The sequence below is a fragment of the Pseudonaja textilis genome, chromosome 3, assembly GCF_049901715.1.
Source record: "Pseudonaja textilis isolate UNSWEBS1 chromosome 3, rPseTex1.2, whole genome shotgun sequence".
Lineage (NCBI taxonomy): Eukaryota > Metazoa > Chordata > Lepidosauria > Squamata > Elapidae > Pseudonaja > Pseudonaja textilis.
The window spans coordinates 55076687-55091676 of NC_141992.1; the positions used below are offsets into that span (position 1 = coordinate 55076687).

Consider the following 14990-nt stretch of genomic DNA (forward strand, 5'->3'; position numbering starts at 1 on the left):
CATCTAGGGAAATATAATATTCTGCCTTTTTAATATTTCTTAGAATATTTAATTCTTCTAGGAGAGGGGTGAGTTCTAACTTTCTACAGGCCCAATTATTTTATGACATTCCATTTCAGAAAATAATATTGATCTGCTTGTTTCAAAGAATAAATTATTTAAAGATAAATAAATACATGCAGCATTTTCTGCAAAAAAAAAAAAGAGGGGGAGAAATTGTGCTGGAATGAAGATGATGCAAATATGGAATTTATTTTCGTGGACATTATTATTAGCAAGGATAAATCTAAAGTTTATTGATACTAATTACCAATTGTGTCTCTTGTCATACAGCTCGTATAACATAGCATGTGAATTTGATGCTAATTAAATAGCCACCATCGGCCTTCGTTAAGATTTATTTTTTAAAAGAGCCCCATACAGGCATCGATGGCTATAGTGCAAATAGACTCCGGAACTAGCAAACCGGATTGCAAATAGTACCCGAGCCTTGATTAGAACTGCACTGCGTCGTGAGATCGAAGCGACTATTCGAGAAATGTGCAGGGAGAACTAGGGAACGGAAGTAAGCCTCGGAAGGGTTATTATAGATGTTACACAGCCGGTCTATGGTTGTTGCTGGTCTGGATTTCGGGTCGGTTAGAGATAAAGTTGAAGGTATAAATGGGGAAATGTGACCGGGAGGGCTTCCTGAGGGGATGGGAGAACGGAGGATTTTATCAGGAAGTAGAAACAGCTGAAGACACCTAAAATTAACGGAGTTAGTAAAGTGGCTCAGCGGACCTAGGAACTCCTTACCGGGGAATAGTCCTCAACACATGGACGAGGACGAGAAAATAGGAGTAAACTTCTGGGGTTGGGGAGAAGAGAATTGGGGTAATTCGTAGGGCAGCAAGTGCAACATTTTAGCTCTTTCCTTTTCCTTGAAGACTGAAAACGGAGTAGCATTAGATATCTATAGGATCGGTATCTTCTTAAGATTGTTAAATCGGAGTGTATGGTACTAAAAGGTCTTTAAGTTTATTTATATGTGTGTGTGTGTATGTATGTATGTATGTATGTATACTAGCTAATCAGGCGAAGTCGAATTATAAAAGACAATTTAAAAAGCACGGCATGGAATCGACCATTATATTGTATATATAGTCAATTAGTTTAAAAAAAAGATACCACAATGAGGAAAATAAGAAAATGTAAGAATTCTATTGTGTATACTGTATGCACCAGCTGTAAGACTGGCAGTACTTGTTTCATTTTACTCAAAATTCAGTTTCACTGTGTTCATTGAGTCTTTTTCTCAAATAAATATACATAGACTGGTATATTATGGGTATAATACATCTAAAAACAATTGATGCTCACTCACTGAACTGAATTCCTTTTGGAATATTACTATGGTGTTAACATTCTTAGAGTTGCAGTATATTTATATGGATGTCTTTACTGAATAGTTTATTCATTCTTAGGTGCACTTTATGTCAGTCTTGACAGTACAAAAAGATTCATTTGCATCTGTAACTCCAAAAGGTAAGGTGAAAAACCTCAATCATTTTATAAATAAAAGTAGAAATTAACATTTATTCCGCATAGAAGATGTTCAGCAAAGCAAAGCTGATGATGGTGAGGAAATTTGAAAAAACTTTTGTTCTAGTCAAGAATTACATATTAATAATCCTTTTTTTCCTCTTCAGACATATATTTTCTTTGTGTAATATTGAATATTGAAAATTTGGGTGCAACTGGGTCTTAGTTGGCTTAATATTTATTCTTTATTAAGAATTCTTATATTAAGGCAATATTATGTTATTGCCTTAATTTAAGTATATTTTAGCTAGCCAAAAACACCCATCTTTTGTGTTGAAATACAAGAACTTTTCCTCCTGAATTCTATTGGTTGTTCTTGCAGATATTATTGGTTTTATTAATAATAAAGTCATTGTATCATAATTACATAGACTTATTACATTTTGTGAAGCATAGATATATTACTGTAGATTGAACATTATAATAGCTCTTTTGAGTATAAAATTCTCATTAGACTCAACACGCATACGCAGAATTTGTAACAAAACATCTAATTTTTTGTTTGGCTATATGACACATTTGACTATATTTATTCAGAATTTCAGGATTGGATGTTTCTTTTGTTTTCATAAGGTTAGAAAGAAGGGGATATCTGGACTGGTAACAATTAGTATGTGGAGGATTATTTGATGTGGAAGATTAGTTAGACTATCTGGAAGAAAATATTTATATTTTGCTTGTAGGCCATACTTACTGGACCTTTTCTGCTCTGGTGCCCCCATTGTGGAATTCCCCGCCCCACAGAATCACTTTCTATGAGATAGGAGGCCATATAAATTTGATTAGTAAATAAAACAGTGCCTGGAAACTATTTCTTAAATGAAACACTTTCTCAGGATCCAAATGCCAATTACCATGTACTGTTTTGAATGGCAAACATGTTGATGCTTAAGATAGGTATTCTTAAAATAGATGTTTTGTATACCTAATAAAATTTAGTAGAGTAGGTGAAGGACACAGTTAATTTTGCAGAGGTGTCTGCACGTTACTGGGTATCTAGATAAGGATTATTTGCTTTCCAGTCTTTTTGTTTTCTAATTTTAGATAATCAGAATGGCTACAGGAGCAGATGTCCGGGATATACTTGAACTGGGTGGCCCAGAATCTGAAAACATAGGAACTATTAATAAGAAAGATATCATCAATTCTGATAAGGTACAGATGGGGATGGTTGACTGAGATAAGTATTCAAGAGGATAAATTTCACTTTTGGTTTTGTTCTACTTCCATTGAGTCCTTCTTAAAGATACTTGAGGCTATACTTGCATGATAGTCTCCATCATGTTTTGTTTATTGCAGAGTGTGAACTATGAAATAGCGATTGTCCTTGTCTTACTCGATTCATTTAGTGACTGTTTGAAGTTACAAGGGCACTGAAAAAAAGGAGTTATGACCAGTTTTCATATTTAACACCAAATGGAGCATCCCCATGGTTATGTGATGAAACTTCAGGTGCTTGGCATCTGGTTCATATTTATGACAGTTGCACTGTCCTTGGGTCATATGATCACTTTTTGTGACTTTCTGACAAGCAGAGTCAATGGGGAAGCCTGATTCACTTAACTATGATAATTCACTTAACAACTGTGGTAAGAAATTGTAAAATGGGGCAAAACCTACTTAATTGTCTGGCTTAGCAAAAAAAAAAGGAGGCTCAAGGACTACATGTACAGAAATTATGTAGAAAATAGCAATAGCACAAAAAAGCAGATTACTTTAAACGTGAGTACTATACTCTTATTCGAGATCTTGCCGGCATGATTTTCTCTTGAAGGAATCTTGCTATTTCTGTCTTTGAGGGGTTTTAAAAGACAATATTAAAACTGAAATGCCTTGTTTTTGGTGACACAGTTTTAGCCTTTCAATTTTAATGTCCTTATGTATTTGGATATTTAAAGAAAATACTGTTTTTGTACAGTACTTCATTTTGTTTAATAGAGTCAGCACAATATTACTGGTACTTAGAGCTAGAATGCATCACTTGTATGGCCTCTAATTGATTTATCAGTCTGGATTAAAGATTTTATACTGCTTTTTTCATTAAGTCTGCATTTTTTTCACATCATAATTTTGAAATCCATAGAACGTTTGTATAATTGTAAACACTTCCTAGTGTGTCATTTGTATATTTATCTCTTGTTTTGTTTTTGTAGCTTTGCTTATCTTATTAGGCAAATAGGGGAACAAAGCTACACAGTACAATGAAAGGAATGGGTAAGAATATTAGAATGAGAAGGAATTTGATTGGTTTCTTTGTTCGTCAGTCAGCTGCATCTAGAATCTATACTAACTCCCCACATCCTTGTATTCTACTTTTTAAGAAATAAAAATGAAGTGGGAAGTACAGGCTTTGGGAACTTGGAATATCAGAACATTATTTAAGAATATTGCATGCCTAAGAAGAAAACAGATATAATATTGTTGTAAGAACTCAAAAGGCAGAATAACCAAACCTGCTTCTAATAATTGACATTAATGCTCCACAAAGGATTGAAATAAATATTTTTTTATTTCAGAAAAAATCCAAGAAATCATCAGAGACCTTAACATTTAAGAGACCAGAAGGAATGCACCGAGAGGTCTACGCACTGTTGTATTCTGATAAAAAGTAAGTGCTTTGTTATACATTTGCTCTACCTAAGTATATACTCAGTCTGCTTCCCACCTTTTCATCTTTCTACCCTATGCACATACGAGATGATTAACTGTTAGGATTGCTCCCTTTACATTTAACATTCTTTTCCTTCTGTTACATTAAATGTTACAATTCAACAACAACTTTTGAAGAGACTCTGAGCCTTGGTGGAGAACAACCTGTGCTTTTCTGAACTAGATGCAGGGACAGATTCATATGTAACATGAAATCCTCAAGGCATACATGAAATTTGAAACATATCTAATACATTATTTACAACAATTTCTGAATTTATTTAATTAAACTAAGCTTATTTGGCTGATGAAATTGTAATTTGGAGGTATTTATAAAATGTAAAATCAGTTATTTTTTTCCAAATCAGTTATTTTTTCCCAAACTAGTCGTCTTAAGCTACATACGTACATTTCTTAATTGTAATTAATTTCTTAATTAGAAAAACGGCAATTGACCAAAAAGTAAAAATTACAATTCTTCCATATTATAATGAAAAGTAAGACTTGAGCATATATGTCTCCATAACCAACAATTCTAAACTCATATGGTGTGACCAAGGAAATGTGGAGTTTGTTTCTGAGATACATGTCTTCTAGGAAGAACAGTTGAAATGTATGCATGCAAAATAATAGTTTTATAAAAATGTAAATATTGTTTATATTTTTTTAGCATTTAAATTTTCTAAGAGCAAGAGTCTTATGAAAATAATACTGAACAGATTATATTTTAATACTAATTATATTGTCCTAATGGGACTATTACTATTTAATACTTGATTTTAGTCAATAGCAAATCTCCTAAATATTATGCTTTTTATTTTATGAAAAAGGACATTTCCAAGAATGGTAAGCTGTAATTTTGCAAGAATTAATCTCTCAAAAAGATTACTTATCCTATACTGTGAATTTGGACTCTGCTAACCTGTTACAGAGAGCCAGTTTGATATAGTGGTTAAAAGCACCAGACAAGAAACGGAAGATTGAGAGTTTCTAGGCCACATTTAGGTAGCTGAGTGACTTTAGACAAACACTCTCTCTTTCTCTCAGCCCTAAGAAGAAGGCAGTGGCAAATTACTTCTGAAAATGCTACCAAGAAAATCACAGGAATCTGTCCAGAGATACAACAGAACTCAAAACTGACTCGGGGGAGCCATAGCATCATAATATAAATATGTAAAATAAAATAGGAATGAATTGTTAGGGGATAATAAAATAATAATAAATTACTTCCCAATTCACATAACTACAGTTTTGTACAGGTTGTATAAAATATGTTGAAGGTCTGCATTGCTGTCTTGTCTTCAAGCTGTCTTTAATTCTTCTTCCAAAAATATGGATTGGGCAATACATTAAACCTTATGCTAACAATTGATTTGATTTAGGCCTTGTATTTTTCTTTCAGGGATGCACCCCCGCTTTTACCAAGTGACACAACACAGGGTTATCGTACAGTGAAGGCAAAACTTGGTTCCAAGAAAGTGAGACCTTGGAAGTGGATGCCATTCACAAACCCTGCTAGAAAAGATGGTGCGATGTTCTACCACTGGAGAAGGGCAGCAGAAGAGGGCAAGGATTACCCTTTCGCCAGATTCAACAAAGTATGGAGGCTTAGTAAGAGTTATATTGTATGTGTAGGATTGGTATGCTTAATAGAATTGCATAAAAATCTTTAGAAATTGGTCCCCAATACGCGCTGGCTCAGTGGCTAAGATGCTGAGCTTGTCAATCAGAAAGGTCAACAGTTAGGCGGTTCGAATCCCTTTACTTGTCCTAGTTTCTGCCAACCTAGCAGTTTGAAAGCATGTAAAAATGCAAGTAGAAAAACAGGAACCACTTTGATGGGAAGGTAACAGTGTTCCGTGCATCTTCGGCTTTTAGTCATGCCGGCCACATGACCACGACGGAGATGTCTTTGGATAGCGCTGGCACTTCGGCTTTGTAACAGAGATGAACACCGCCCCCTAGAGCTGGAAATGACTAGCACATATGTGCGGGGTGAACCTTTATTCTTTTGCTTGCAATGTGTAGTGCTAATTTCCATATCCATTTTTAGTGATCTACTACTGTAATTTACATGACTGCTGTGTACTTTTGTTCCCGCATATGCTCCACATCATCTTTTTTTGTCTTTGAATCTGAGGCATTGCTTAGCCAGCTTATTCAAGTTTAGTCAAAATGATGACTGAATTTAGAAACTATACAAAATGGTGGAGAGATGTAAAAAAAAGGTATTTTGAGGAACTTTTGCTTTTGGAAGAATTGGATTTCTATCATGAATTTCTGTTACATGCCTCAAGATGTCCCCTGCTTGATGGAACTATTATATGCAAGACTAAGAAGAACCTATTGCATCTTTTCTCTTTTTGGGTAGACAGTACAAGTTCCAGTCTATTCAGAGCAAGAGTATCAAATGTATCTTCATGATGATGCTTGGACAAAAGCTGAAACAGACCACCTATTTGACTTATCACGACGTTTTGACCTCCGTTTTGTGGTCATTCATGACCGCTATGATCACCAGCAGTTCAAAGTAAGCCTCTAATCTCATTCAGTCATTCTAACATGTAAGTGCTGCTTGTAAAAAGATGACACTCAGGATGAGTTTGCTAGCCCACTTCTTTTATCTTACTGTTCTCATTGTCTTTTATCTGGGATAACAGTATACCCAGGAAAGCTTTAGTTTTACAAAGACACTTTGGAAGGTATCAATGTGTAATCGGTCTCTAGATATTATGACAAGAAAAATATGCAGTTAACGCATATATCACCAGAACTCCTCATGAATAGAGTTTATAGGTAAGGAGGATATCATGAAAAGGGTTCTGTTGACTAATACCTTTTATATAAATGCTGTTTTAGTGCAATGTGCTGAGTGACTTAAAATTTTAAGAATCCATTATTTGTCCAATGGTCATCCTATGGAAGAGTCAATATTGAACATTAAATGAGAACTTATTTATATTCCCGTTGATGATCTTTGGCTCCCCAAATTATGCCCAACTATTATCCAAATTTTAACGTTAACTTTGGGATTAGCATGGTACATGAGATTTGAATGCTTTTTGTTTCTTTGCAGGCAAAACCAAAAAACAATAGTTGTGAAATGTGAAACTATGAGATGTTAGCATATGCTGCAAACCCAGCACATGACCTACAGAAAAAATGTTGTCTAACTTACACAAATACCTTAGGGCACTTCATAGTTTGATCCATTTTAACTGAATGGTGATGGAGAATATTGGATAATGTGACAAGAATTGCATCAATAGGAATTGCACGGATTAGATAATTTTGGAGAATAGTTGTTTAATCAAATATGGAAGCCTCAGCAGATTCTTATTCTTGTTTCTGATTCCTTGAACTGTCCATGTTGCAGGTTTTCAATATTTTTCTTAATTGAAGTTACATATTTCTAAGAACAAATGCTAAACGATAAAGATATTTGTAAAGGTACATTTTTTATAACATTGAATATTGGAAAGAATATGTACCACCTTTTCACTATTAGATTAATGATATTCACATTCTACATAAGGATCATACGTAACTTTATACTACCAACCACTGAATCTTATTCTGATGATGTATCGGTGCTAGTTATAGTCATATAACAAATATGTATGTTCCTTTATCCCTAATCTCTTAATCATTTGTATTTTTATTCCTTGTTCTGAACTTAGAAACGGTCAGTAGAAGACCTAAAGGAACGTTATTATCATATCTGTGCAAAGTTAGCCAACATTCGTGCAGCTCCAGGTACAGACCTGAAAATCCCGGTATTTGATGCTGGCCATGAGAGGCGCCGGAAGGAACAATTAGAAAGGCTGTACAACCGAACACCAGAACAGGTAATAAATTAGTGTCAGAACAGTAGCAATGGCCAATGGTTGTTGGTTCTATTATCCTTTGAAATCATTAACATGAATCCTCTTGATAATAATTAGTAACATTATATACTGCACTTCTATTATTTGAAGATCAGTAATTGTTATGTGGATATGAACATACTTTGTTGATACATGCTACTCGGTGTTTGTTTGAAAAGGTTGTTGAATAATGTACCGACGGTACTTATGAACATCTGCTTATTGATTTTGGCTACTTTTCTCATTTAAAGATGAACATTTGCATAATTATGCAGTTGTTAAGCATTGCCACCTTACTTTATTTTGGAAATATATTTTTATTAAGAGATTTAGGCGTGAGGTTTCTGGCAACAGTTCATTGATCTGGTATAAGGTCATCAAATGTGTATGTATTATGAACAAGGATATAGATAAGAGAACTTTGGGAAGTTATTGAACCGTGGCATATAGTGCTGCAAGATCTGCAGCTTGAAAGGCTTCTGAGGTCTTTAAATGTTCTATAGAAAAGAATCCAAGGTCTAAAGCATCTTAAGTATATGAACTTCTGGGTGGTGGAATGTGGCCATTACCTATTAACTTGCAAAATAATCTTTGGATTAGATATCCTGGTTTGCATAGAATGAGCTTTGGTTAAACCAGTGGCATACTGGCCAGAAGGTGTCTAAACAGATTAATGTGCTTTTTAACATTAGCAGGAAATACTGCTTGAGGTGTCAAGGAAGTAAGCATTTGGGTTAGTGCAATATTAAGGGGTAATAATGAGTACTGCAAACGTGAATGCCTACTGTGTAAGTGAAGGGAGGGTATGGTTTCTTTAAGGCTCTTTTAACAGGTAACGATAAGTTTACCTATATACCATTCTCTTGTACCAACTAGATCCAGGGTGTTAAACTCACGGTGTCACGACGGCATCATGTGATGTATTGGGACATTTTTCCCCTTTGTTAAACTGGGCATGGGCGTGGCCAGCGCATGACACATCAGGCCCGTGGGCCGGGAGTTTGACAGTCCAGAGCTAGATGATGGAAATTCTTACTAATTTTTTAAAGTGCAGGAGGAATGAATCAACCATTAGGAGGGACTTCCAAAGAAAGAGAGCAGTAATGGAAACAGCCCACTTCTGAGGCCTTGTCAGATGATAGACAGACAGGAACTGGAGATAGTTAACCCCATGAAACCTGGTTGGTTGGGTAAATAAATGCCACACGGTGTAGTCTCTCAAATAACCAGGTTCACATGTATATGTGATCTTAAAGATGACAACTAGCACCTTAATGTTGTACCCAGAAGCCCATTGGTAATCAGTGGAACATATTGGAGCATTTTGACCATTCCCTGGCCTGCCACATTCTGTACCTAGCTGTAGCTTCCAGGACTTCTTCAGAAGCCACCCCATATAGAGCACATTACAATAGTCCAAAAGGGAAGTGATCATGAGCAAGGGTTCCCCATGAGAATGATTACAAATAATGGGCCAGATGGAATTGTGCAAAAGCCCTCCTAGCTATATCTACTACCTGCTGTGGGTCTAGGGGAACTCACAAATTGTGGACAATTTCTGAATGGGGAATATGACCCCATTCAGAGATAAAGAGATGTAGGCTCATAAACCTGAAGCCCCTCTGTTAAATCTGTTCCTTCCTATGCGGACCTTGATTATCACCAGGTACTGGGTCTACCACATTTCTTGTCCAACTGTGAAGTGGCAGAATTAACACTGCAGAGGACACTTTCCACTTCCATAGGATTCACAGACTCAAATTGTATCAGAAGAGAAAACCCTCATCATCTTAATGCTGTCTGTTAAGTATAAGGTGGAAGACCATTCCTGCCATTTTCTGGAGAGCCTCATGGCAGGAAGAACAGCCACAAGCAGGTTAATCTCTCACTGAATTTTGCTAACAATCCTGATTGGAAAAAGGATCTAGAAATTTGTATGCAAACAAAAGTGATATACCAAAGAGTGAAATTGAAGCAAACCCTGTAGAGGTTAATCTACAAGAAAGAAATTGAAAACAAAGAAGTCATCAATTCTGTGAAAATGTTGCTTGTTAAAATGTCGGTACAGTTTCCTTATCTAGTCAGTGTGTGTGCCTTGTTTAAAGTGTGTGTGTGTGTGTGTGTGTGTGTGTGTGTGTGTTATTCAGCTTTGTTCAGGTATTTTCCCATGTCATTATAATGGTGCTTTTAAAGTTGTAGCAATGTTTCGGCAGAATCTCATCTGCCATTATCAGGCTTTTGTATTGTGTTGGTCTGTGAGTCAGACTTTTACAGTTGTTTCAGTTTTAAATTTGGGGCTAGCCTACTGATGTGCCAGAATGGTTTTTTCTTCATCCTGATTGGTTGGGAGTCTTGGTCTGTGTTAATTGGTCTTGGAGTTTGCTGTGTTTTACTTGATTTTGTGTTTCTAATCTCTTCTGTCTGTTTTGTGGCTTTTTTTGTGTCTTGATTGGCTGGCAACATTGTGTTCCTGTATTGGAGGCTTTTAGTGCAGCTTGGCTCCGAGTAAATGGACGGCTATCATTTGCACTAAAAGCCTCCAATACAGGAACACAATGTTGCCAGCCAATCAAGACCCAAAAAAAGCCACAAAACGGCTGCGATAGAAGTGGCCCAGTAGCAAGGCGAGGCTGCCCATGGGGCGCTCAGCCGTGCTAGAAGTGGCTCAGTCACAAGGCGAGGTGTAGCGTGTGGGGGGAAAATTAAGGCATCCCTCGAAAAGACGGCCTAGTCGTTTTTGGGGAGTCAAAAAAAAAAATCTGGCCCAGCCTTATTTTCTGAGAAACACGTTAGTTTGCCCATAGTCTTTTTTTGATCAAGGCAGCATATATCTTGATACATGATTGATTGATTGATTGACTGAGAGACAGACAGACATGTCTGTGTACTTCAAACCATCTTTTTCAAATAGTTTGCCCATTGAGTTATTTTTTGATTGAGGCAGCATATATCTAGCTAGATGATTGATTGAAAGACAGGCAGGCAGGCAGGCACATATTCCCTGGAAAATCATAGGACAGGGAACCTAATCTAGATATAACATTTTTGCCATTAGGTGGCTCTCCAATATTGCTTTACTCATGTAATCCTGCTGCATTACCTCTTTTTCATTTGTAGGTGGCAGAAGAAGAATATCTAATTCAGGAGTTGAGGAAAATTGAAGCCAGGAAGAAAGAGAGGGAGAAGCGGACACAAGATTTGCAAAAACTCATTACAGCTGCTGACACAACCACTGAACAAAGACGTGCAGAGCGCAAGGCACCTAAGAAAAAGCTACCACAGAAAAAAGAGACCGAGAAACCTGTAAACATCTTATACTTCCCTTGCTCATTTTCTTATGGTGCTATCTTACTATTTCAGTGCCAGGAATGGTTAGTTATCTGTATAAGTTTTGCTTGGGCAATTTACTTTGTTTCTTTTCAGATCTTAATATCTCTTGAAGCAGCCATACAGGAAGCTGCAGTATGGCCACAGTTAAGATGGAAGGAAAGGAACTGAAATTGTTAGGCTGGAAAGGAGATAAAGTGGGCTTAAGACAAACCCTCTCAAGGGGCGTTGTGAATACACAGTCAGGAAGTAGCTCTCCACTGTGTCATTCGGCAGAACAAACATGGTCAGCGAAAAATGCCAATTTTAAGCTGTAAGTGTGAATACTAAAGTTGGATGGAGCAGTCTATTTACAGTTGCATTGGATCAATGATTTCAGTTTCTTCCTTTCCTGTTTTCAAAAATTAATATACAAATGCCTGTTTAACATTGAAATGTATTTTCTTTTAAAGTAAACACATATTTGTAAACACACAAAAATATTTACGTAAAATATTTTACAAAAATACAAACATTTCTTTTAAGTAAGTTAATATTGAAATATAGGCAAAGCACCCATTCATATAAATGAATAGTGGTTAAGCAGAGAGAAAAGAACATTATAGTAATTCAAAGAAACTTAACATAACAAAAAATGGAAAAAAAGCTAATTTAACAAAAGGAAAGAGAAAAAAAGATCCCTTTAATATCAATTTAATATTAATATAAAAGTAATTATTTTTAAACTTACATTATTTAGACCATAATGTACTTTTAAAGATGATTTCTCTTAAAATGTGTACCACTTAAGCAGGAACTCCAGAAGATAATTGTTCTTCTTAAATTTGTTTATAATATAAAATATAAAAAATACAAAAAGAAATAATAAGAAAAATAGGGGAGGGAAAGGGGAAGGGAAGAGTGCAAAAAAGAAGGGAAAAAGAAAGAGAAGGCATTTTCTTCTGATTCCCCTTGGTGCAGTAAAATAAGAAAAGACATCAAACCTCATTTTTTCACTAGCCATTTCTATATCAACAAATCTATCTAATTGGTAAAATCCAAAATCAAAGTTTCATTTTTTTCCACTTGAAGTACAAAGTCCAGAAGCAGTTTCCAAATAGAAACAAAAGGGTGTTTTTCTCTTTAATCAAAGCAGTCAATTTAGCCATCGACTTTTGCAGCCATTCTTCCATTGTGGGGATCGAAGTGTCCTTCCATTTTTGGGTATAATGCAATCTTGCTGCCATCAACATATATAATATCAAAGTTTCATTCCCCCGCCTTTTCCGTTAACACCCGCCACCCCCACCCCCAAAAAAGTTTCTGGTTTTATCTTTATATTCACTTTAGGAATCTTCTGTATTAGAATATGAATCCTATTTCAATTTTTTTTTGCTTTATCACATGCTCACCACAAATGATAAAAAGTCCCTTCTTTACATTTGCATTTCCAACATTTATTTGAAGCACCTTTAGACATTCTTGAGAACTTATTTGGGGTGTTAAATACCAACAATATGTCATCTTATAAAAGTTTTCTTTTAAATTGTAATTTAATGTAAATTTTAAATCTTTCATCCACATATTCCCATTGTTCAAGCTTTACATTATATTCAAAGTTCCTTGCCCATTGAATCATACATATTCCCTGTCCAAATTCAATTTCCATAACGTTTATAAACTTTAGCAATAATACGTTCATCACTACCACATAGTAGGCTACATAAGGAGAAGATAATTGTTCTTCTCGACTCGGAGGTACTAGAACAATTCACATTGGAATTTATAAAGTCTGAACTGCTAAAGCATTTAACTTGTTGCCAAGTAGAAAACTTACTGTTAGATGATTGGTAATAAAAACATTATCTCCTCTTAGTGCTGACAGTGAGTTTCTAAGATTTGGGATAAGTGAGAGGGTTAAAGAATAATTGAAGCAATCACCTATAGGTTACTGGGATATGTCGTGTGTCCCCCCCTTGCAGAATGACTTTTTCCTGAAAATTGCAAATGGTAGACAAGGCTGGATAACTTAAGGAGCAACTTTGACCTTGAGTGCCTGTTTAATAACACTTTTTACCTGTCACTTTTGAATATCTCACTTATAATCTTAAAATGGTGGTTAGATTTTTTTAATGGTGTGGAATGGCAATGTGCCATATAATTTGGAAAAGATTCTGCCTTTCAGTGATTAAGATGGGACCTCAGCAAAATTTCATATGAAAATGCTTCATTTTGTGTGAGCAGTTCTGGCTTTGTATCTGTCAATCCATCGGGTAGACTAAGATTTAAGGTCTCGAAAATTTGAAATCTGTGGCTTCAGTTTCCCTTAGCTTCTTAATCATCAATCCCTGACGAGACAGGCTATTCTATTCTAGCATATGTGGAATTAAGTAGCTATTCAACTTGCTTTAGGTATATCTGGCTGTGTTGCCTGGGGTCCTTATGCCTGCATGGAAATAAACACCTCAGGTTTCCTAAAGGCAGTTTATGTTGTGGCAAAAGTGCTGTTTCAACCATGACAGAGTCCATTAGGAGGAAACTGCTTTTTTTGTAAAAAAAAAAAAAAAAAGCATTTTAACTAACAATTTAAATTGAGGGCTGTATCAGCATCATCTTAACAAAGGGAAGTCATTTACTAAAGAGTCAATTGAGGTTGAAGCTTTTACAGCTCATGCTCCGCATGTGAGGGACAGCAACTTGTTTAATTGCTCTGATGTGGCAAAAGCAGGTTGTGCAGTGGGGAGGAAGTGAACTTGCCCTATATTTTTGTTATGGATTCAGTGGAAAATTGTTAAGGGAATTGTTAAAGGGAATCTCTATTCTGAGGTTATCTCAAGCCTAATAAATCAGGGCCTTTAAAAAAGGAGTTTAGTTGCCTCCACAGTGCGTAGTATACAGGATCTAACATGCATGGCAGGTGATTTGATATTTCCTGTTATTTTTATAATACATTGTTTTGGCTTTGACTGCAAATTGTCCTGGGTGTGAAATTTAATTAATTAACACCAATATATTTTGATCTTATTGAGACTGGTTCAGATATTAAAAGGGTTAGTTTAGCTACTCTGTAGTATTCAGCAAGGACAAAATAACTGGTTTGCTGTTACTGAGGCAGGTTTTCTGCATAGAAAATGAGATTTTCCTTTGCTTGCAACTTGAGTAAATTAAATTTGATGTCTTTAGTAACATAGGTTTTGTCCAGATACGAGTAAAAATGTCTGAACATGATATCAGGAAATTCTCTTGTGTGTTTCATTCCCTTGACCGTTGGATTTGTCTTCAGTGGATACTTGATTTTGGCAAATATATGAATCAACTCATGCATAGTTCACACACCTTCTAAGACAGGTGTTCAGGAGGAGTAAAAGAAAGATCAAGAGCTGGTAATTGTTTTTCTTTTGAAGAAACATATATGAAGTTTCTATATCATCCCCATTTTCTAGTGAGCTATGAGGGTTTGTGGAGGCGGGGATTGTCTTTCTTTTTCCAATAAGCAAGTTCTGTGGTATTTGATAGCTTTTCTGTCCTTACTACCGTTGAGCTGTTTCTAAGTAAAAAAAATAGGATCACCCAGCTGTGAAGAAA

General features: G+C 35.7%; 1 protein-coding gene across 2 annotated transcripts in view; it reads left to right on the top strand.

Annotated features, from left to right (window-relative positions):
* Positions 1 to 529: 529 nt before the first annotated feature.
* DMAP1 (DNA methyltransferase 1 associated protein 1) overlaps positions 530 to 14990 on the top strand; it is a 38223-nt gene continuing 23762 nt past the window's right edge. Inside the window, exons 1-8 of one of the 2 annotated variants that reach the window (XM_026707178.2) lie at positions 530 to 657; positions 1467 to 1527; positions 2629 to 2739; positions 4101 to 4192; positions 5636 to 5831; positions 6605 to 6763; positions 7914 to 8081; positions 11217 to 11402. In XM_026707178.2, coding sequence (XP_026562963.1) covers positions 2638 to 2739; positions 4101 to 4192; positions 5636 to 5831; positions 6605 to 6763; positions 7914 to 8081; positions 11217 to 11402 — 903 coding nt within the window. In that variant the 5' untranslated portion in view covers positions 530 to 657; positions 1467 to 1527; positions 2629 to 2637. The remainder of the gene's footprint in view (positions 658 to 1466; positions 1528 to 2628; positions 2740 to 4100; positions 4193 to 5635; positions 5832 to 6604; positions 6764 to 7913; positions 8082 to 11216; positions 11403 to 14990) is intronic. The other variant, XM_087929794.1, reaches the window with a different exon arrangement.